Source organism: Stegodyphus dumicola, chromosome 5 (genome assembly GCF_044657685.1).
Source record: "Stegodyphus dumicola isolate Sdum_Otavi_A_Nest chromosome 5, ASM4465768v1".
Taxonomy (NCBI): Eukaryota; Metazoa; Arthropoda; class Arachnida; order Araneae; family Eresidae; genus Stegodyphus; species Stegodyphus dumicola.
The window spans coordinates 186,278,170-186,303,876 of NC_140772.1; the positions used below are offsets into that span (position 1 = coordinate 186,278,170).

Below are 25,707 nucleotides of genomic sequence, written 5' to 3' on the forward strand. Positions count from 1 at the left end.
ATTTTCATTTTCAAAAACATGGTACATAAGGTAATACACAAAAGATTAAGAAATAGAAAATACTTTGTTGCTTTATAGACTATATGTACAAATATATATAATGTGAATATAGCTATTATCTGCCATGGGATCAGAATTTCGCGTGATTCTTTTTTATTGCGATGTCACCAGATGACTCACTTATCGTAGCAAACAGAAGCCGAAACCGCGTAACCCCGAAGTATGCCTGCATGTAAAATATTGTGTTTTCTTATCATTAAGGAACGATTTTTACTGAGAAATATAAAAAATATTTGCACAGTTATTAGAAGTGTTGGATAAGGTCAATATTTGTTTTAGTTCATTTAAATCTTGGTATTTATTTACCTGAATATGTTAAATTCTTTGGAATTGCATTCTTATTAAAACTTAGATAAAATATGCATTCAAACTGAGTATAGGGGAGAATGCAACTCGCAAATTTTATAGAAAGATTTATTTATTAGAAAGCAAATTTTCAAATATCTGTAAGGAAAATGACATATAATATACTTGCGTGTTTAGTTTATTTGTTTGGAAATTTCCAATTTTTTTTCCTACTTTGATCAGCAATGGAATACGGATATTAGTTTTCAAATAGGGGAATATATATCTATCAAAACATAAGTGAAAATCAAATAAAGGCTTTTGATCAAACATTTTCAAACGATACATAACTCAAAATATAATACATAACTCAATGTATGAATAACAATAGAACGAAACTTCTATTTATTTCTTTACTTGAAAGCTGCAGATAAACGTTTAAAAATAAATTTTTAATTAAATTTAAAATTAATCTTTTGCTATAAAATTGTTAACATTATTAAGATTTACAATTGTAATTTAATTTTTTTATGTAATAATATTTAAATTTGTAAATGCAGACTTTTGAAAATTTATAAACGAAAATTTTTGATAAAGGATTCTTGAAGTCAAAATTTACTTAATTTTACTTACTTTTGACTCCCCCCAGCGAAATTCCTACGTCTTTGTAGTTGCACCTGAGTCCAACATATCCTTCTGCGCAACTAGGATAAAAGAAGGAAATACAAGAGCATTAGACGCAAAGCCATATACTAGTTGTGTCGAAAATAAATTAATAAAACAAGTAGCTAATAACAATATTTTTTTTTTTTTTTGTTAGATATGTGCTATTTTGCCAAAATCCGCTGACTGACTGCTGAGGAAATTATTGCGAAATTTTGAAAATGAAAAAAAATTTGCTATTATAGAAATTGCTGTTGAATGAATGCTGGCGAATAAAACTAAGTTTATATCTACTAATGGTCAATAAAATATCGGTCAATTTTATATCTACTAATGGTCAATAAAATATCGAAACTCCCGTCTGCTATTAAGATGGTTGATTACAATTTTTTTGGCATGTGTGTGTATCAGTATCACATTACACCAATCAAGAGCAGGCGAATCAAACACTTCGGATCTAATAAATACATAATTAGCAATGCGAAGATATCTCTGGTCCGTAACTAGACAAGGGAAACTGATGGAAATAACTGAAATCTAAACTGAAATGAATGAATGAATGAATAACTGAAATGAGAGTTGACCAGTTCCGTTAGCAGTGTCTTACAAATAGAAGCGAGTCAACAAATGAGTATGACTGTTATTACTAAATCTGTTAATCCGGTGGGCCAGAATAACCTAGCGTTAATCAGTGCAGCAATTATGTTGCTTGTTTGTTTTACATGATGAAAACGTTGTTAATTCTGAAGTCTGGGGGAAGGGAAAAAGAGCTTTTGTGTATGTGAATCATTATATTTTGTATCTAGGTTTTACTATTAACTCAGGGTTTTACTATTAGAAAACCCTGAGAATACTAAACTGAATTTTTTTGGGCCTTATAAATTTGTAGGTATGCATGTCACTCTGTAAGGCTCTCCTGCACTTGTGGCTTTACTAGATAAAATATTATCACTAGGATTAAAGAGTACTAGGTATAAGATCTGCTATTCAGTAATTGCAGTTCTTGATTTTAGCAAGAAACAGGCGATTCCTCGTTTTCGAGAACCGATCGTTCAACTTTCTTGTTATAAGCAATCAAGATGCATCTTACTAAAGAGGAAGACATATATGGTATCTCACAAAAAGGACAGATTTTGGATTACCTAGAAGTTTATTTATATTTTTTAAAAATTGTCAGCACTTTTGTTATTAGTTTCGTTACCTACTAACACTCCGATTAACTGAGCATTTGTTACTTTTAAATTTCGATATAATGGAGCAGTACACTAAGAACAACACGTTGTAACCACGAAATGTTACTATAAAAACAGAATGCGGTTCTTAAAATCCGCCCCATTTATGTGCTTGTTTTGGATAAAATAAATGAATACTGCGAATAGTAGTTTTAACAGCGGCTAAATGTCAGACGTCTCTCGAAATAAACAAAACATTGTTTCAGGAAAGTCTCCCAAGAGCGTGATTGAACTTCGTGGCGGTGATCAGAAATAGCCTGCGAGGATTTGGGACCTGCTTTGCAACGTCATTTTATGGGGTTGTATCAAATCGAATATTTTAACAAATCGCAAACAATTTTCGAACTAAACGTTGTTTTTGTTACTATAATATAATAAAAATATTTCAGCGGTGTAAAGGTCTCCAGAGTTCAAATTAAGAACCTTTCATAAATATATTATATGTATAATGTCTTATTAGTTTTTATTAATAATTTTTAAAATCTTCCTTATTAGGAAATAAAATAAACATTTTGGTTTTCTAAAACTCTTTGACTGATGTATTGCATTTTAAAAACCTGCACAGCTGCACAGTTTATGAGACACACTTTATTTCTGAATGATTTATGGAAAATTTATAAGAAATCTGGGTATTTCGTTTTGATTTTTTCCATGAATTTTTATATGAACTTAATAGGACATACTGCACATCAGCGTTGACAACAAATCTATTTTTAAAAAATGAAAACGCTTTTCATACTACATTAGTATGAAATGTTATGGTGGTATGAAGTGATAATATAAACAGTAATATATATGAAAGGTTGTTTGCTTTTTAAGGAATCGCTGAAAAATTCAATATAGCATGTTTTTATTCTTAAAATGTTTTTATTTTTAAATTCATTTTAATTATGTTCTTACATAGTTAAATTATTCTTTCCTTACATAATATATTGAAAGAATCCATACTTTTTAAACTCAATATATTTCTTGAGGTGACTAGATAAAAGATTATATTCCAGTTCAATAAATTGAATAAAACTGGTTCTCACGTTAAGATTAAATATCACTAAGTAATTTTAAAAGCTCGGAATTTCATAGTCACCAAGTTTGAATTTCCTGCAATATTATATTTGCAATTTTTTATTTATGCAATAATTAAAAAATTTCGAAAGCAACTTTCTCATTAGAAAATAAATATTTAATATAGTCCTTAACTTCCTATAGTTGACAAAATATACCTAATGCATGATTCTGTGTTACGAATTGTAAGAAAATATATCCTTTGAATATGTTTTCAACATTCACAATAGAAGAAAACATGAAACGGACTGCGTATTTCAGTGAGGAACAGTTTCTGAGAAACACGCAAAATTAAAATTTATGTCGTCCTGTCTGCGCGAGGAAATTAACCAATATTTTTACATCTTTTTAATTTCAAGCACTATAAGCATCGAAGCTGACTAAAAACTTTGCATTTGTTAACTATTGAAATACTCAGCAGTAACGCTTTCGTAAACAATTTCGTATAGGCAAACTAAAATTATTTTATTTTAATCAGCTTTGATATTTATAATAATATTTAAAATAGAGACAAATTTCTTTGCATCGAGACTCATAACTTTCATTTCATTGAGGAGTCCTTTTCCACTCCGATGTTAAATGGATCATTTTGTACTTCATTATAGATAATTTTTGATCCATTCACACAGAAAATAAAAACAACTGAGCTAATTTGCTTTACATATTTTGTATACAATAGTCATTCAGAATTAGAAAATCACATGACGAGAAGATATTTTATTTGTTTGAACCTTATTTACGCAGTGAATCTTCTCATTTATAAAGAAATCCAACAAATTTGCTATAACTTTTAGCGTTATTCCTCCTTGTTGAAATACATTAGTTATGTTTTCTTGAAGATTCACCGTTATTCTTAACTGTTTGCGCAAAACTTGGCATCATCATCATCATCTTCAAATTTTTCCAATATGAATAAACGTAGCTTGTTTCAGTGTAAATGTAGTTTCTTTTTATCCGCAGAGCACTTCGAAATTAAGGTGTTGGATTGAATCATAACTAAATTAGCTACAAGGAATTACTTTTAATTCTTACAAACGGATCCTTTTGTACTTTGCAATAGAAGATAATTTTGGCATCGTTCACACAACTACAGATCATAATAAATTGATGCACATTGCATTCGAACACGAACTTAAAGCAGTTTAATGTTCCTAAGAGATGTCCGGAAACAGAAAATAAATCGAAACATAAATTCTCGAAAATCGGGAAAGAATCTCGAAAAATAGGATACAGGATCATGAGAAAGGAGCCTCGAAAAGCAGAACATATGACAATTTTTCTCATGTCTTGTAAAGTAATAAAATACAGTTTTGAAAATCATTGTAAAGAATAATATTTTGCTCCATTACTATTCGATTTATTAGTGAATATTTTTTGTTAGCAAATGGCATCAACATAAACCACCGACTTAATTTCATCCAAGTTATATTCCGCTAAAAAAAAAAAAAAAAAAAAAAAAAAAACTTTTCGGTAGACCGTCGCAACACGGAGGGTGGGAAAAAGTGAAATCCGATTCTTAGTGTCACTTCCGCGTAACGGATGAAACTATTTTTATCCCTCTGATACTAACATTAGTCATAAACTCTTTTAAACGCACGTCACAGATTATATTTCACTTTTCAGAACTCCACCCTACCCTGTCGTCTGAATTGATGTTTCTGAGGCGGTAATGATCTCCGAGATGGCAATTTGTAATTACAACACAGCCGGTGTAATTTCCTCTCCTTTTTATGTGTTCTGCGTAACACAAAATGCTAAAAATCATTGCATCATTTACAAAAGTTAAATGGCTGATAACGGTGGAACTGAGTACGTTTAAACTCGTGAATGCAAAATAATTAAGATTAACTACAAACATGTATTCCGACCTTTTATTTGGTATAAGCATTTGCTAGAATTCTCATCAAAGGTAGGAACTGACAATGGCCGCCGAATACTAGTAGTTCATCCTAGACTTGGATCCCAAAGAATAAACACCATGGCTATATAGAATCTTCTTGTTTTTGCCCATATGTGACTTAAATATAAAGAAAGTTCCTTTAAAAACTCAGCGGCCGAGCGGTAACGTCGCTGAACACTGGTAGTTCGGTCCGAGGTTCGAATCCCACGAACGGGCTGGCTGCATGGGTGTTTTCGTGGTTTTCCCCATGTGTAACGTGTATACGAGCCAGTTTCCCTTAAAAAGTCCTCCACGAAGGCATCCCTCCCTTAAGGCAGATAGCCCTCGACTGCTTTGCCGTAATCTAATAAACCAAACCAAACCTTTAAAAACTCTTTTGCTTCAGCAGATATCTCTAGCATGGTTTGTCATAAAAGAATCGAGCAAAAGGTTCAATATGTAATAAGTGCGTCAAGATGATATCAGATATTTGAGGTGATTTTATTTGCGCAAGTCTTTTGCTTATGCAGAAAAAAAATTTTTTTTTTTTGTAAAAGAAGCCGATTAAGGATTCCGGATACCTCAGACGATAAAAGACCCATTTCCCGGAATATAGCATTCGATCTCTAGACAGCACTCAGATTATATAAATTTTCGACGAGAAGCGTACAACGCAAGTTCTCTTTTTTATGCTTCAAATTATTCAGCTTATTCATTTAGTAGTCTTGAATGCATATTAAAGTGGATATTGAGCAAAGAAGAAGTTAAAAAGAAGCAAAAATAAATTATAAAAAGATAGGCAGCAGCAACAAAAATAAATTATTCAAGAAAGGTGGTTTCTTCGTTAAGGAAAACTGAAATTAGAACTATCAATTATAATTTAATTAAAAAAATTGGATGAATAGGGAAAACTTCAATGAAATGTAATTCATTGTTGAAGTCGTAGCAAGAAAAAACTAAAAGAATAATTAAGAGGTAATTATAATAAAAAATAACAAAAAGGAAAAATAAATAATGTCTGATATATTAAAAAATTAGTATTTAAATTTGCTTAACTGCAACTATGAAGAAGACGATTATAAAATAGTATATTAGCTACCATACAAAGGAAGAAATAATGCTTACATGCTAATGTATACATACTGCTTACAAAATTAATTTTTCCAAGTACAATTCACTGCTAATGCCAAAAATCTGAAAAATTTAATTTATAAGGTTTTACATGTCTCATAGTTTTCAGTACTAAATTTAATATTCCATTCACGCTTACACAAGAAGAACACAGACAGACACCCAATTAGACAAACCAGAAAAGAAATTTATGGTATGGGAATGTTGCATTTATAGATACCTATTCGAAAGAAACTCATCTCTATTTACATTACAGAAATAATAAATAACGCCAAAAAACCGTACAGCTTGATGATTTTTTTTTTTTTTTTTTTTTTTGTGTGTGTGTGTGTGTGTGTGTGTAGGTGTGCTTCGAATGGGATTAGGTCCTCATTAGAACGCTATAGCTATGCTATCGAAGCAGGAGGCCAGTTTCACATACTATTTATTTGAATATTTGTCGAAAGTATGGATTAGTATTAAACGAATTAATTAAAAAAAAAAAAAAAAAAAGAAGAAGAAGAAGAAAACAGAGCGATAAAAAGAACACAGCATTCGTAAGACATTTTGTCTGAAAATCTATTTTAATTGTCAATATGTCGATATATTAGGTTTTTTCGAAGTAGGAGATGTGAAATACGTGCAATGCCCTCGCCGGGACTCGAACTGGGACCTCTCGAATACGTGCCGAGTCTGCTACGTTACACCACGAAGGCATGCAGAAAGGAGAGAACAAAATACGGGTGTAAATGCTTCTTAATGGATATTTTTGCTTTTGGATCTGGCAACGCCAGCTAAATGCGTGACGAAATTGAATATAACTTGAAGCTTTAAGCCTGATGTGGATGTTCTTTGTTTTTAAGTTTGTTTCAGTCGTCATTATAAACTGTTTTAGGTTTTAGAATAATATTTCTTGAACCCTGATTACATGAGCTTTTAGAGTTTTCAGCAGCAATTTAATCCATCAAACATTCTCATTTGCAATGGTTTCTAAACAGTGCGTTATGGTGCACAATTTGGAAAATGAATTAAGCAACCTCTTCTGGCTATTATCCAACAGATGTGGCTTACATAGTAGTTGTTGAATGAAAGTGGGATGCGAAATATTATAGTATTTTTATTGAAATCACTCTTAGCCCATAGCTCACGTGCTTTTAGAAGAGGGTTACAGGCGAAAACACCGCGGGTGAGGAAAAAACAGTGCAAGGCGAAAACGTCGTCATACAAAATATCGTAGGAGAAAAGAAAGCAATGCGAAAACATCATGGCATAAAATATCGTTGTCGAAAATAAAGTGGTTCAAAAACTTCGCAGTTTTAAAACATCGTCGTCCAATATATATCGTTGTAAAAATAAAGCTTCTACAAGCCATCCTATGATGATAACATCCCAGACGTGCGCTTTTCAGGCTTTAGAAGTTGTAAATGCATATTCGCATAATGATTTTGGGGAGCAAGAATGAATGAAGAATATTTTCACTTTCATATTTCATGTTTTTGAATTATATAATAATTTTTTTCAGAAAAACTGAGGAATTTATGCATTCAAAAGCTGCAAATCAGTAAAACACTAAAGTTAATAGTTATAAAAGTTATAAAAGTTAATAGAATTTTAAGCTTACATAATTCAATAATAAAAGACTTATATTGATGAATTTCTTTTATAAATTTTTATTGGTAATTTTTCATAAAAGATATAATTTAAGAAGATTTGAAAAAAGGAAGATGAAAAACTGCATGAAGTTACCTCTATTAAAATTCTTTCAATAATTAATTATAAAACTATAAATTATTTAACTAATTTTTGATTAAGAAAGTCAACGATTTCAAAGCGAGTAATGTCAACGTTGTATAGAGAAAAACATTTTTATCTCCAGCGCGTGAGACTGTGTATCGGAAATTCTAAAGATATGCTCGATTTAAAACTATTTTGCGATATTGCTCTTGAACTGAATTTTATGACTTGTGCGAAGAACATGGTATTTAATAAATAAAGGTAACACACAAAATGTAAAAAAAAACCGCCCCTTCGGACGTAATTTTTAAAATTTTTAAATTTTTTTATTTCATTTAATCGTCTTCTTAAAGCGTCATTAACGGTGCTATGTACAGCGTGCAGTTAAAAGTTTAGATGTCGATTTGTTAGTAACGACGAAATATGCCAGCTATATAATATTTCAGTAGAGAATCTAAATTCTGTTAACTGATGCCAGCAGCATTAATTTTCTACGTATTTCCAGTTTTTGGATGACTAACTTTCATTCTTACATTTTCACCAAAATTAATTAATTAATTAATTTAATGAAATATAAAAATAAAAAATATTCCTCATTCCTTCTTGAGCTCACAAATCATTACACGAATATGCATATATAACTTTTAAAACCTGAAAAACGCATATATATGGTGCTATCGTTATGATTGATATTATTTTTTACGACGATATTTTTAAACTGCGAAATTTTTAAGCCGCTGTATTTCCCACTACGATGTTTTGTGCCATGATGTTTTAGCGCTGCGATGTTTTCTCCTTGCTTTCTTTTCTCTCACGATGTTTTGTATGACGAGATTTTCCATTTACTTTGTTTTCTCCGCTATGTTTTCGGCGGACACATTAAAATCGAACCACCGATGTCTTGGTGCAGCTTGGTTTACCACCGATTATTGGTCTTGGTCCATTGTAAGGTTTACCACCGATGTCTTGGTATACCATATAATGGACTCTGTTGAAAAATCATTTGGCTTGAAAATACTTTCAAGAAGATAATGCTGAAAGTTCTTATGGGTTCAAGAATCACTCAGGGCCAAATCTTCAAAAAAATTCAGTTCTGCAAAATGAAATCTTTCCGAGCTGCTTTATGACCACATACCGAAGCTGAAATTAGGTAACATGGAACTAACTGATTGATTAGTATCATTAAAAGATAAATATTCGTTACTCAAGTTCAAAACAAACCAGAACTAACAGTCTGACATTTTATTTCCCGCAAAACTGAATTGCCAGCATTTGGTGAGATAAAATCAGTTCAGAATTCGTGACAGAATCAGTTCAGAATGGAAAATGAAGACGGCTATTTCGGGTTTAACTCCAAGATTTCAAAAGACGAGTAATGTAAAAAAAAAAAAAAATACTTACTCGTTTTACTAATTAAGATTTATTTATATAGAAATGTTTGAACAAAAGGTATACTAATTTAATACATTTTACATAAAATACTTTTTCATTTTGATACATATGTTTCATTTACGTTGTAAACTTAATTAACATTCTAGCACCAACTACTCAATGTAAATGTTTGGTAAGCCTATGTTCTGACATAAAACTCCTTGAAAATTTTCTGATGATCTTACTATTTTACTGAACCGAAAAAATCTGGGAGCCATTGTAATAATGTATTTAAATAAGATACAGTTTTCGGAGCTTTGAAATGTAATATGATAAAAAGAATGTCATGTAGTCCAGATGATGACTTAAAAATGTTTGAAAGTAACAGTAAATAGAAAGTTTTACGAAAGACAGTTTACTTTAAATAAGTTGCATTTTGGTAAATTTACATCGCGTTTTCTTCAGATTGTATTTTTCAGAGGAAAAAAAAATCTATTCTTTTTCTGTGTTTGTGTGTGTATTACGAAAACATCTTTTCTAATACAATAATAAAAGTATGTAATTAAATTAGATCTATTTCAAAAGTATTTAAAAATATTTAAATAAACTTGTTGAAATGTTATATGTGTTAATAATTCATTTGCTTTTATTGAGAATGAAATATGTTAATTTCTTTTGAAATTTTGGAAGTAAAATTTTAAACTGCAAGTTGGCTAAAATCGATTTTAAAAATAAATAACAGTTTCTCATTTGGTTTGAAAATTACTTTCAAGAAGATAATACTGAAAGTTCTTATGTAAATAACTATGCAAGATTCTAAAGCAAAGTAACTACATTTTAGTATAGATTTCTAACTGAATTTTCAGCAAGAATTTACTTAAAAGTGAAAACGTAATGAGTATTACAAGTGAATTACATAATTAACTCTACAAGAAATATCTCAGATAACACTAAATGTAAAAATTATATTGAAAATTCCGGACAATTATATGAAAAGTAACATATAGTATTATGTGATATTTATGGGCTAATTTCGAGATAAGTATGGGATCATTTAGAGATAACTATAGGAGAAGTAACATAAAGCAGAACATAAATTTTAAATTCATTTTGTTTTCTGTTAACATATATTTCTTGCATATATTTCTGTTAGCATATATTCTTATATCTAAATACTTACTGACAAACATATTCCCTGACATCTTTATAAAATATACATGTTCCCCCGTTGAGACAGAAATCTGCTACAGGACAAGGTTCTGTTGTCCATGGGCTTGACTCTGAAAAAGAAGTAGAAACTATCAATTACTAAAAGTTTCGAGAAGACTTTTTCTCTAGATGACTTAAAAAGCTATGAAACAAAAAAGAACCGTGAGTGTGCCCGATCGACTGTATTCATTTAAGAAATTTAAATAAATTCCTCTAAAATGCGGTCAGCCCATCCAGTCAGCAAAATGAGACTCGATTTCAATTTACGGTAAAGGCACAGTTTATTTTTTATAAAGATTTTCTGCTCCAAATACTAAACCTTATATGAAATGATTTATTTATGGAGAAGGCCATAATGATCCACTTTCGTGAACTAAAAGTCGAGCGCAAACACAAACAGAACCTTTCCCAGCTGTCATATCAAGATCATATGTACTAAACAACCGCCTCTCTGATCGATAAAGCGATGCTGGTCGCCGTATCGTGGAATACGATTCGAATCTAGGAGAAAACATGGATGCTTGGAGAAAACATGGAGTCTATGCAATATGGGGGCACTTATGAGCCGAAAATCCTAACTAGTGACAGGGAAAAAAGTATGGAAGACTCTCGGATTCGTTCCCCGCTTTAAGTCCCATCAAAATTAGACGGAAATGTACAGTTAGTGCGATGAGACTACATCTGTCAGACCATTTGGTACAGTTCTGGTGTTCCGCCTTCTTCTTCCTGTTCTGTTCTGAACCAACCAACATGAACATGCAGTGTAGGAAAACTCAATCCGGCCATGTCTGAAAGACTGTAAAAACATCATAGTGGAATTACAGAAGCATAGACGTATGAATCCATTTCGAGAGTGTACGCGTGGTCCTTTGCACAAGTAATCAGGCAAGTTCCTTACATTGCATTAACTACGGGGAATTCAGAATAGAGCACAAGGGATATTTTGTGAATTTACTGAATTCTAAAGCATTGTATAATAATTTATCTTAATATAAGAGTTAACATTGCAATTATACAATAGTTCAATACGACTTATGCACTAAAATAACTGTTTGCATTATAAGGTTTAGCCAAGTATGTCTATAGGAAGAATCAGGCTACCACTACCAGTTTTCCATATATTCATACTATTGATGATAAAGACTGGGTGAGTACGGAATTAAGATTAAACTCACGTGTAGTTGTAAGCGTGGATGTAAGAGTTGAAGTAGAAGGTGGAGAGGGTGAAGGTTTCTTGGTTGTCCTCTTTCTTGCAACTGTCAAGGTGGCTGAGGAAGAAACTGATTGCTTTTGGACTACATTACCAGCTCTACATTCGTAGACGCCACGGTCGGACGGTCTTACTCGCCGAATCACCAGCTTTGAGGTCCTCCTGCAAAAAATAACCACTTCATGTAATAATAAGAAAAAAAAAAAAATGATTTCGGAAACAGGACTCACGCTGAAATTATGAAAATGACAATAATTAAACCTGATTAGTTCTCTCTTTAAGAAAGAACCTGATATAAAGTTAGTTGATTTAAAAGAAAGAGAAGGAAAAGGTTTCCCAGGAAAATCATTCTAGAAAAATGGCTTCTTAACTATTCTTTGTACGACGTACAAACAACAGGTAGTTTGTCTTCATTGTCAGAAATGGGCGATAGTTTTATATCTTAGTAGAAAATTGTCCAAATGTCAGCAAAATCCATAATATTTACCATTTGCAACGTAGACTAAATGCATGAATTTAAGCTATATTTATTAAGCACGTTTATTACGTATTTAAGCATTTTTGAGTAAATGGATGGATAATAATTTCAGAATGGTAAACTTAGAGTGTAATAATGAAGAGTACTGGTTGTTTTAATGATGGCACTGACGAATATGGTATGACAGAGGCAAAAATTTCGAATTCATTCATTTTGCAATGGGCCCTTTTTCTATCAAGGTTCATAATTATACTGATGAGTACCGCTTTTGTCATTAGGACCTTCCATACATTCAGTATTTGTACATCTTGATTTTCTACCGAAAATTAAGATGCGGATAAATAATATTACTATTTAGAGAATGTTAAAAAATTCTTTAAAGTTCCAGCGAGAAAAATGAGAGCAGAAAAGAGCTTAATACAGTTACAATGAATGGATTATTAAGCAGTTTATCATTGGTGTCCAACGTGCATGACCATCGACAGATTCACCTATATCTCTCACCAAGGATATAAAGAATCACTAGTTTGGGTATAGGAAATGACGATAATGACAATAACAGCAACAACAACAAGAAAGTCTTTATGCTAAGTTTCTTTATGTATAATGTTTGTGAGTAAACGATGAAGTAGACTAATTCTATGCACTATAAAATTGCCTATATTAAGAGTTTTGACTCTTAAATATTGCTATCTGAAAAGGCTATAAAGAAACAACCAGAATTGAATGTACCTTTCAACTATCTTGGGTAGATTAAACGGGAAATCGTTATCTCTCGGCAGTAATTTGTCGGGCACAAACAATGCTCGTGCAATATATTGTTATGGATTTTGTATTTAGTTTGCTATTTTTAGTAGAATTGTAATTAAATTGTTTCATTTCCCCCTGCAATGCTGCGCGCGACGAGTTTTAAGTGAAAGCTAAGCCGAAAAAGTAAAAATACAAGAGCACGCTCATTTAACATTTAATAAATAGATATCTCGTAATTGTACTCTTTTGCTATTCAGTAAAATCGAGAAATTACCAGAATGTTCTCGTGCACGATTAAAAAAGCTTTAAAAGGCTGGAGGAAAACATCTCAGTTCATTTGTTTAATTAGGTCTTGTTGCTGATTGTAGCGAATTCGCGGTGAGATCGGATTAGCTTTCTCTGTGTGTTGGATTGCGTTCTATTAACGTTTATTAGTTCAAAATATAACTTATGTGAGATATTGTGATACTGTATGAATATCGCTGAAGAAATCTTTCAGCATTTTGTTTTATTTCTTGTGATAAGAACAAATTTTATTAACTTTTTCTCGACTTGTGCATTCAATCCATTACCAACCTGTACGCACGCAACAATATTTTGCTTCTTACAAATGATGCATATACACATAAAAAATAATTTTAGTTCAGTTTAAACATAAAGAGAAGAAACAATTTAAAAAAAATCTTTTTCGCTTTTAATATTTATGACTTTCTTAACTTTCCCTTTTTTTCCTAATATTTGAATACTTATTGTTTGTTTATAGGACCTTATGAAGATGGATATGTTTGTTAGCTCTTTGGAAATGGTGAAATGGGTTCCATTGGAGAGTTGCATAAATATAATATTTTTTTCAAAATATTCTGTTTAGCTTGGTGTATTGTTGTCAAGTGATATATGTATGTTTATTAATGTGTGGGGAAGAAATGCTTTTTTAAAAGTTCTCGAAATTCTTGTTTGATTCTTCTTACTCAGAGCGCAATAATGTTGTTACAGTAAGTAAAGTAGTAAAGTAGCAAGTAGTAGTACCACCAGCATATTTTAAAGTAAAGCATGCTATTTTTTTGTTTACGTCAAGGTGACTCATAAAGCCTTCAGTTTTGGGTTCCATCTATTGTGGTTTAATGCTGCTTTTCAGTTTGTCACCAGCGATGACATCTGGCTTTGCTACTTTCACCTTCTGTCGCCTTTTAGTTTGTTTTGCTGAAGATTTGCGTCACAGCTACTTTTGGATGATTCGTAGCTCGCATTCTTAACCTCGGTTCAATTCAAAAACATTATCTGCGTTTAAGGTTTTATATTATAGGCATATCTTTATTTGAGTATAAGTTCACTGAAATAATATAAAGATACAAAAGTTTTATTTATGTATACTATTTAGTATACTTCATTTATGTATGCTATACTATATATGCTATACTATTTAGATTGTTTTAATACTTATTGATGAGAACCTGTAGAAAGAACTTAATAATAACCATCAGAAATGCTTAGGCTGGTTATGTTTCAGCGTCTGAATAATGCGATGGCACGAAGAAAATGGTATTAGTTTCACCTCAGTTCTATAAATATTGAAAATTTCTGGGTTGAACCTGTCTTTTATGCTCGTTTATTTCTTCTTTTACTTAAATGAATAACGGCATACTCAGAAAAATTAACATGGTTTACATTGATGGCAGCATGTAAGCAGATGCCACAGAGATACAATTGTTTCACTAAAAAAGTAAAAGAAATACTACCAGAATTACCCTGTTCCACGGATATGATTAACTCTCACTATCAATATTTTTGAAAATATTTTAAATAAATACTTATACTATACTTTGCAACCACTCATTATTTTGTGAAAGGGCTTTGAAAATTCGTGAATATGTGGTAGTCGCATAAACAATTTTTTGCAAAATGAGTTATTTTATTTTCTAAGAGCAGAGCTAAGTAGGACAGAAAACTTTGTACTGAAATAAATGCAGATAGATCTTTTCCTTGCTATTTATAGAACTTTTTTTTAAGTGAATACATACCAAGCTTTTAGAAACATGATTAAATTCTACCTGCAATTCTCATCCCAAAGACATGCGAGGCAGGGTTCCAATACAGAAGTTTTTTAAATATTTTTTTTTGAGATGAGTAATTAATTATTTGGTCGTTTACACAGTGATGTCTTTGACAATCTTTATGGCTCATCTTCCTTGATGAATCCGCCCTGAAAGAGTTCAGGTTGAAGATAAAAACCTGTAACAGCTTAATGACTTTATTTACTTCCATGTGCTTATAACTTCATCGCATAAAAGGTTTTTCTTCTGACAAGCAGTTTCAGAGAACATTAGATAATTTACTAGAATTTTTATGTCAATTAATTTTAAATGATGTATTTTCTCTTCAGCTGCTTATTGTATTACTCCTTGTTCCAGTTGGACTTAAGCCTCTGTTAATTATTATAACAACGTAGAAATTCTTTATTCTAATATAATAAATTCTCTTAAAATTAGAAGAAGTTTCCCGACTTTCATATGGAAACTAAGATTTAGTGATAACTGGTATCTCTGAACATCTAATTATAACATATATTTGTTTCATTCGTATTTCTCGATTAACTTTTGTCTATATAATCCTTTCAGAAAAACGGGTTTTTTTAACTTTAACATTGATCATAAAAATATACTTCAAATCACACAGTTTTACGAAATAAGATTCAAAATTTTATGAAAATAGGTAAATACACTGTAAGAAGATACTATGAAAATGAAATTTAATTTTGAACATAATATATAATTAGAAATTTTCGTCCAGGAGACTAAACTTCGCTTATAGTCTTTGCTAAACTTCTTTTGTATTCATTTGCTTTTAGAATATGCAGTATTAGAAAAGTGGCAATAATGAGTTATAAAACATAAGCCATTATGATCAGGATGCGATATTCATTTTTATTTTAGCTGTTTTGTAGCTTAGTAAAAAAAAATCTTGCGGAAACATTAAGTTGATACATGCAGATTTCAGCATAAACACTTCGGGTTTAAATATATAAAACATACATGTTTCGATAATATTACTTTCATGGTGTTTTCTTTCCTGTATTCAGTACGATCTTCAGCTCATCTAATTAAATAAATTTTGAGCAAAATAAATCAAAAAATAAAATATGAAAGATTTCAGATTTTAAATTACGTCCCAAAAGGGCGTTTTTTTACGTTTTGTCTGTTACCTTTATTTACTAAATATCACGTTCTTCGCAATGAAACCATAAAATTCAGTTCAAGAGCAATTGCAAGAGAACATTGCTATTGCTCGCTTTGAAATCTTTGAGTTTGTTAATCAAAAATTCGTAAAGTTTTACAAAATATGAAAGCGATAATAAAACAAATTCTAAATTTCAAATTTTGGCTTCCACATGTCCATATTCGCAGTAGGATTACGTCATTCAATATTCGATGACTCTGGGTACCGTTTGATCATAATGCAAGAAATATACATACTGTTACGAAATGCACAGGTGCGGTAAGAAGGCTTCCCGCAAAGCAGTTTTAGGGTTGACATAACATGGCAAGGGAAGGCAGGGTTGGCGACAAAATTAGCGATATATCATAAACGGATGGAGAACCTTCTGGAACGAATTCTTGCCGGTTTAGCCCAGAATGTTCTCGAACACAAGCCGAAAGCTATGTAAACCCTGCTGGTCCGCAGTCAGTTAGAGTGTGTGCCTCGCATAGAGTGCGAGAGGGAGTGCTTCGCCTAGCGAGCTGATAGAGAGTGTGTCTCGTCAGAGTGCGAGTTAGTTAGAATCGAGGTGGTGTCTCGTCTAGCGAGTCAATTCCTGCGGAGTCGATCGAGTTGACTGCCGGGCAGCGAGTGCACAGTGGGTCGTCGAGTTCACCGAAGGAGTCTCTTAGTTAGTGCATCGTCGAGAGAGCGTGTTAAGCTCTGAGAACGACTGAACCGAAGAGTCGGGAGCCGTATTCTGTGTGTCGTCGAGTGCATCGCGAGTTGTAACGTGGAGAGTTTCGAGAGTACGTGGAGTTCCGAGAACGACCGAGCAGAGTCGGGAGCTTAACTCTGGTGCTTTGCCATGAAGCTGTCTCCACCATGATAGCTTGATAAGCTGAAAGCTGTGTCACTGATCGTGTCCGCGTGTTTATAGCAGTTCATCGACGAATGTAAAAAAAGTGAATTTGAAGCTGTTCTGATTAGTATTGGTAAATAAAGCGTGTTTCGATACTTCATCAAGAGTCGTCGTTATTCACTCCAAATCTACGAACCCCGTACGAACGTGAAGGTAGAAAATAACGTAACAATTGGTGTCAGAAAAGAAAAACGCAACAATACATTTATACAGATTCTTTCATTATTTAATTTCTTCAAATTTAATGCAGGACTCTAACATTTGGTGACAATAGTTCGAAAAGTGAAACGGACATTTATGGTGAACCAACGCAAAATCGCAAAACGAAAACAATAGTCCTTTAGGGATAATTCCCCTTTGGACTAATTATATATATATATATATATATAGTAGAGTGTAACATTCAATGAAAATTATATTTAGGTAACCTTTTAAGGAATTATATAATAATATCATTTATTATAGGTCTTAAGAAAATCATATTTTGGAGAGAGAATGATGTTCTCATGTTCGAATAGTCTGGGAAATTTTAAATCTTGATGATGCTGAAGAAGGTGAAATTTATCGCTTCTGCATTGCTATAAAAATAATTTAATGATTAAATGAGTTTAATTTTATTAATAATTAGTCTAAAACAGTCATTATGGGAAATAATTGTATAAGTCCTTTTAAACATATTTTAGAGTAAGTTTACTAAAGGTAATATATTTTGAATTAGGTCTCTAAAATCATGAGACACATATGTGGGTCATAGGACAAAATTAAGAAATTTCGCTTTACAACAATTTATTTATAATTTTCTTGAAGAGTGTTTAGAAATATATGCATAGTAGACAAAACGTAGCCTTTATTTATTTATCTATAACAATTCTTCGTTTGAATTTTATATATATATATATAAATGCCGTTCTTATGCCATAAGCAAAAATTCTTACTTTTCATTCATGACTGCAACAGGCTCCGACATAGAATGTATACTCAACATCTACAAATTAAAATACCATTCCAGATTTTTTTGGAAACATTGATAGAATTCTATTGAAATTTATATTTGCAAATTACATATAACCACAGTAACATAAAATTTCACTTATCTGAACATCGAGAATAAGCCGAGCGTAAATTTTCTAAACTTGAGAAGTCTTTTGTAATTTAAATACCGCAATAAATTTCTGTTAAACATAGGAGTCCTCATTTTCTAAAATGCAGCAAATTGAGAAACATACCTAATAACAGCAGAATTTCATTTCATTCAAATTAGAACTAAATTTCTTAATTCAATAGAATCGCAAAAAATTGGCTGCACTAAAAACAAAATGTGTGGAATATCATACGATGTTTTATTCATGCGATGCACATTTCTTTCTACTATAGTTGTTTCCAGACTTATTCTCGTAAAATGTGAGAGGCACAACAGGCGTATTTAAATCGTTTCTAAGTGAATTTAACTCTCTAATTGCAAAATATTTTAAAACAGGAAAGATTTCTTTATAGTTTGTCTTCAATGTATGCTGGCTCCTTCAGTATTCAGTTCCTTAGCGACAGTACTCGAAACTACTCAAGGGAAATTAGTTAGCAAATTAGCATATTCTTTAGAAATAATTCAGTAAATGCACCGAACTTAATCCGACTAAATTGACTGAATATTAGTTGGGACGCAGTTCTTTTTCCAGTTTATAGCAAAAGAAAGGAGAGCATGGAAAAGTACTTATATATATATATATATATTTGATATATCATTTATATTTCGAAGTTCTACTAATGTGAAGAAAAAAAGAGAAGATGGAACCATTTCGATGCCTGTCTGTTTTGACGGTGGCCAGTGGTTACTCTCCAGGTTTGGGGGGCTTTTAGCACCAATAGTATAGCAAATTCATAAACCACAACCAAAACTGCGTAATAAAAATTGTCAAAATAAAATTACTGCATTTTTCCAAGAACGGTTTATTTTAACCTCCATTCGAATTTGCGAAAAAGGGAATGAAATGAAGTTATGTATCACCACGAAAACCACATTGTTATAAAAAATGTGAAAAACTGCCAGAAAAAGAATGGTCTTCGCACTGGCAACTGGTTCCCTGCTTCATAAAGCCCATTCCTGACAGCGACAAGCTGTTGCTGCGGATTTATAGCTACCTTAAAATTAAATTAAAACTTTTATTAAGTAGAAATTTGTATTTTGGTTCCTTTAAATTTCTATTAAAATTCCATTAGTCAAAAGTCTTATATATATATATATATATTAGTAAAGATATAAAGTGAGAAATTTAGAACCTATTTTGCACAAAGACAAAAAATTGAAATTCATAAGTAATAAATTAAAAAAATCTTATAAATGTATAAAAAATTTAATAAATGTTAAAACTAAAATACTTCAAACAAGTAAAACCCTAATTAAAAAAATTAATGACCAAAAAGAATGTAATAGAAGAGTAATTCAACCGACCTTCAATGCCACTTCGTCAGGAGGAGGAACATTGAAATCGATTAAAATCTCTCTTCTGTAAAAAATCCTTGCTTGCTTTGGGAAGAGACCAGAATTTAATTACATCACAATTAAAATACATTGGAATGGTTCATCAGCTAATTCTGGATGCAAAAAAGCAAGGAAATTTGATGGAAGAGAGATTTTAATCGATTGGTTCTAAATTTCTTACTTTATGTCTTTACTTATAATTATTCAGGAGCTTAATGCGCAAAACTACTAGGCATGATTAGATTATGTTATTTTCAAAACTTTTTTGTGGAGGGGGGCGGAATTACGACTTGTTTTCGTTGACTTTTTAGTTTTTCATAAAACGGACCGTCCTTCGACAGATTTTGCCAAGTTGAGAAATTTTGTTTTAAAAATCCTTCTGTTAGCAAATTTATGATATTTCTTTTATAGCTACGTATAAAGAATGACCGTAATAATCAAAAGAAATACTTATACTGCAATATAATATAACATTTACACATATATACACGAAACATCTTTGATCACTGTATGGGTCAGGCGATGTATCTCTGTATACAAGAGCAAACAATTCCTTTAATTCTAAGGTGTTAAACTATCGATATATACTCTTTTAGATTAAGAATTTTACTATAACGTAATTCAATCTTATGAAAAGCATTCATTTTGAAGCGCCTGAATTTGTCAGAAGTCCTCTTCAACACCTTGTTTTCGACAATAGACTAAATTTCTTCTTTGAACTTTCCTCACTTTGGCTTCATAAAAGCTTTGCACTGATTCCTTTAATTCTTCCTCTGGGAAAGCAACTTACATTTTCTGAAAGCATCTGTAGTTCTTGCAGATGTTGTTCTGACGAAGAAGATGCATCTGGTATTCGTCCAAAGAGTAGATTCACCAAGCAGACAAAGATCTCATCTAAAAATCGGTAGTAAAAGAGTGAGCTGTCTCGTGAAGAAGGATCTTGTGTACTGGGGAAGCAAACATAACTTTTGATTTCAATCTTTCTGAATCCAGGGAATAAAGAGGATAATCAAGGATCATGCAATTCATTTTTTACTATGCCATCGTTATATTGATTTTCTCTCTTCTATGTAAAGAATGAAGATTCTGAAGAGTTCTTTTTTATTTTTACATGGAAAGAAATTGAGAGTCCATAAAAAATGCCGTAAGTGATATTCATACACTAAATAAGAAGAAGAATTTAGAGAAATCAAGTTTTGCATAAAAAATTAGGCGACGGTTCTAAGTTCTTCAGTTAGAAACATATTTAGTGCTAATCGTTCTGATTCCAGCTGTGAAGCAGATAATCAAGTACCGTACAATAAAACTTTTCAATCATGCTTTCTTTAAATTTATATAATAGAGCTCTCTAAATGTTCTTTTTAATATGAGATAGTTTTCATAATCCTTTGAAAACGTTAGAAGTGAAGTTTATCCCCTAAATGAAAAAGGTAATTCTAAATAAGAAAATCCAGATCTGCACAAGAAATTTAGCAGTACTGTAGTACCTTGAGATATGGCTTGAGATTTCCTCGCTGCTGAGTTTAACCTAAAATTATACGGCATGAAATTAAAATCTTTTCTATAACAATAGTGGCTGTAACTTAACATTATTTAAACTAGTAAATCCACGCAAAGCTGAAACTGAACTGGGTGTTGACAGGCAAAGCTCAACTAATACTACAATTACAGTGCCAACGTCTTGCGTCATGTCTGCTCTGATTAGCGGCTTCTTTTTACGTCCTGGAACACAGCTACTTAAACAAGAGTCTCAATTTATTAAATTACGAAGTTCTCAAGGCTTCTGAGAACTAAGACCTTCAGGATATCCTAAGTATATCCAGATCTTTGTGACTTGAAAGCACATCTTGAAGATATTCTGTGTTATAGAGGTCTGGACGAGAAAACTTAACAGCTGTCTGTTTTGCCAGACAATTTAAATTAAAAGAATATTAATAAAAATATGCGAATATTATTCTTTCTATATTTCAAGTGTTTTTAATATAAAAAAATCGTAATAAAAATTACTTTTTGAATCAAAGTATTAGCGTTTATTTCGGGGAGGGGGACCAAATGAAAATTTCGCCCTAATTTCAAAGTGAACACTGCAGGATAGTCACGACCTAGAAGATGGGCGATATTTGTTTTTCCGGTAATGACAAACTGTTACAAGTTTTATTTCTGCACATATTTCATAGCCCAGAATGTAAAAATACTTCGAGTCATTTGTTCCCAAAACTAGAAGTAGAATTCGCAATTTTGTGTTACTCAGCTGCTTATTGAAAAGAAAGCATGTGACCCCAGCTTTTGGCCGAAACTCTACCCAAATTGTTTTAGCTGAACAACTATTGCTTTACTGTGTTAGTTTTGATTAAGCATGCACAAAAGTGTAGGAGGAAACATTTTATGAATTTGAATATAATGATACCTTTTTGTTTTGACCCGTAAGCGGCCTTTGCTGGTGATCATTTTGCCATCTTTGTACCACTCGACCCACGGAATTGGATTTCCTGTTAGGTGGCAGTTCAATCGAACTTTGCTTCCTTCCTCCACCCGTAACTTCTCTAGACCCGTAACGCTGGGGGGCTTAGCTGAAATAAGAACACAAATAAAGATTACCATAATGAAAACATAAACTAACCTAAAATTAAATAGTGCATAGGGATATACATATATAGAGGAAGCATTCATTTAGAGATGGATAGGTAAATATGATAAAAATATGCATGTCCTTTTCGACTTTCCTGAGATTACATTTTAATAAATTCATAAGTTGAAAGTAAACAGTAAAAGGAAAATATCGTAAGCTGAAAATGTGTCAGCGCATATAATGTAACAAGTTTTGTACGTAATTTAGCCTGTGTTAAATATACTCACAACACTTACTGTACTATATAGTAGGACAAAAGTTTGGTAAATTTATAAAGTAACTAGGAATAACTAAAGTGTTATCCCAATTTATCACATTACACACAAAGGGTTTAAGTCTAATTTTCCAGCTCATATAAACATATAATTTAAGTACTTTTGCATTGCTAAAAACAATGTTCCGCATTTCGTAAAATGCAACGAGAAATGGGTTTTTAAATTTCAAACGCATGCAGGTTGTGTGTCAATAACAAACTTTAATAATTAATTTCTCTGTCTTTCTCTCTCTCTCTCTGTATATATAAAAACCTTCTCTTCTAGGGAAGTCCATAATTCAGCAGAAATACGAATTTCTGTGATTAAAATTAAAGTTAATTCTCACATCACACAAAGTTTAATAACTAATTCTACAATATTCTGAATAGAACTAAATAAAAGCTCTATTCCCATAAAAAGCCTTTATGCCTTAATAAAAGACTTTATGCCACCTTATTTGGTATGGTTAGAGACGCCGGCTGCCATATCATTGAGCCTGCACTCTAATCCCCGAGAAGGCAAGGAGATTTGTAAATATAAAGTGGCTTTGTTGCATGGGGACACTTAAAATGCTATCGAAACGAAAGTCCCTCGACAAGTTATTTTTTAGGAAAGAGGGATAAGAGACAGTTGGATCCATCCCCCGTGCTGTTTCCCACCAGAACAGAGACAGAATTTGTCTACAAAAATACCCTAAAACTATGATAGTCTCACCAGTTCATATTAGAGCCGAATTACTCAGTTAAGATTTTACTATACTCTAAACTTACGGTTGAGCAAAATTTTCTGAAGTTGGCTAGCGGGTCACGATGGTATAGCTTGAAGAGCAAGTGTTCTCACAGAGATCATGGCTTCAGCGATGCCAAAGCCTCTATTTAGAATGCATATCAAGTGAAGTGTACTTTTTGAAGGATTAGGAGCTCCTCCATTATCGTTGCAATTGATTCATCGATAGGGAAGGAGGAATGCGATGGGCACACACTGTTACAATGCGATTAGATCAGTTACTAAAGATCAAATATTGTAATTACATAATAAAGTAGAAGATTTTCGGTGCTAGTTAAAAGCTCTGGATAATTCAGTTGGCAGAACACCTGCTCACAAAGTGCGGGTCGTGCCTTGCACTTGACTTACAGCTGTGGTATTTACGATATAAACTAAGTGTTAAAGTTTTACATACACATAATATAAATGAAATATTTCGAAAATTGGAAAAATGGTACTTTCGATCGACTACAACGGCTTTAATTTCGAAGTCAAACAACAAAAATCAGCGTTATATTTTCAAATTTTCACAGGACTAGTTTCGATGGTTTTACCGAACCATCATCCTCAGCTGCAAAAGCGCAAATAAACGAGATAAGATGTAATGATTAGATAAGATAAGAAAGTCTGGACAGGAGATAAGCTACTGTCGCCATCTGTTGATGAAACCAGAACTAAAACATAATTTCTTTAAAGGCTGAAGGCAAAGATAGTTTGGAATTAGGGTCGTTAACTAGAACAGAAATATTTTTTGAATGTGAAATACCTCTAGAAAATCCAATTCACCAATGGAAGATGTTTTTTGAAAAATTTTTTCAGCAGAAAATTTGAAAGTGTGATTTTCGGACCAACAATGCTGGGCAACAGAAGACATCTGTGTTTCCTTTTTCCTAACATATACCTCATATTCCTTAACGCGAAATTTTAAGGCTCTCTTAGTTTGGCCAATGCAAATTAAACCACATTGGCAAAGAATCCTGCAAATACCCCAGGAATTCATATCCAGAATGGTGTCCTTGAGTATGGAACTCGGAATTTTATTGATGGGAGAATAAAAAACATTTTCCATTATTGAACTGGATTTTCTAGAGGCATTTCACATTCAAAAAAATCTTTTTGTTATAGTTAACGACCCTAATTCCAATCCATCTGGGCCTTCAGCCTTTGAAGAAATTATGTTTTAGTTCTGGTTTCATCAGCAGATGGCGCCAGTAGCTTATCTCCTGTCCAGGCTTTCTTATCTTATCTAATCATTATATCTTATCTCGTTTATTTGTGCGTTTGCAGCTGAGGATGATGGTTCGGTAAAACCATCGAAACTAGTCCTGTGAAAATTTGAAAATATAACGCTGATTTTTGTTGTTTGACTTCTAAATTAATATTTGTTCAGCGTGTTATTGTATCTTAATAACGGCTTTGGTTATAAATCGGAATTCTCGAAGCAGTAAATCGTTATAAAGCAGGGATATGACGGTACTCATTTCTTTTTCCGAACAAAAGAATATTTTTGAGTTAGTGTCATTTGAAGAATATGCGAAAACAAATACAAAGTTAGCTGTTTAATGAAGAACAGCATTTAGTTCTCTGAAACTACCGCTGGTAAGTTATCACGTTTGTGTCAGTGACCTTAGTTTACCATATAATTCTGTACTTATATAAAAACTGTTGCTGGAAATATTCCAGTAAACTGTCAGGAAGAATTAGGAAGGAACATTAAGTTGATGGAAAAAAAATAAAATGTTAATAATATTATGAAGCTGAATGTAAACATCAGAATACATAGTAACTAAAGTAACTAAAATTATTAGCTGTAACTAAATGTATATAATCAGTAAAAGTTTTAATCTCATAAAATTATTATAATTCCTGGTTTGGAGAAATATTAAGTTATGTATTACTTCTTCCTATTTACGAGATAATTTTGTATGAAAAGTTGGCATCTGTTTCTCATCTGAGGTAGTATATTTTGACTCGAAGGATTAACAAGACTTAGCAGCAAAAGAAAAATGTCAAGAAAAACTTTGTAATTACGTAATACGTAGAAAAGATTCCAACATGCACAGACTCTAAATCAGACATTGGCCAGAGTCCATACGCTCCATAAATGACATTTTTTAGAGTTCGTTGGAGGGGGTTTTACATTTTAGAACTGCTGCACTAAATTATTTCTCTCTTTCTATTTTATTTTATTTAATTCTTTAAGGAAATGAAAGGAAACTTTGAAAGTAACAAAATATGAAATGCAACTACACGAAATACGTCGTTTAATTATTTTCCCTCTTTTTAAAGTTCATTAAATATCCCAGTTAGGATCCCCACACAACAGCGTGAGCGTATGCGCTAAACGGTTATTAGCGATTTATTAATACAAGTTAGTGAAAGTTGTACAGTTTAATTGTGCTTGTAATAATTTATATCATGGACTT

At 32.0% G+C, this 25,707-nt stretch overlaps 1 protein-coding gene across 6 annotated transcripts in view; it reads right to left on the bottom strand.

Moving 5' to 3' along the window:
• The window catches only part of LOC118189064 (pro-neuregulin-2, membrane-bound isoform-like), a 219,032-nt gene that overhangs the window by 16,226 nt on the left and 177,099 nt on the right, over positions 1–25,707 (bottom strand). For all 6 annotated transcript variants that reach the window (XR_015041370.1, XR_015041369.1, XM_085817451.1 and 3 more), the window contains exons 2-5: positions 22,041–22,203; positions 11,781–11,977; positions 10,577–10,676; positions 979–1,049 (exon numbers count right to left, since the gene is read on the bottom strand). Coding sequence is in view for 4 of the 6 variants with exons in the window: in XM_085817451.1 (XP_085673577.1) it covers positions 979–1,049; positions 10,577–10,676; positions 11,781–11,977; positions 22,041–22,203 (531 nt within the window). In the remaining 2 variants the exon portion in view is untranslated. The remainder of the gene's footprint in view (positions 1–978; positions 1,050–10,576; positions 10,677–11,780; positions 11,978–22,040; positions 22,204–25,707) is intronic.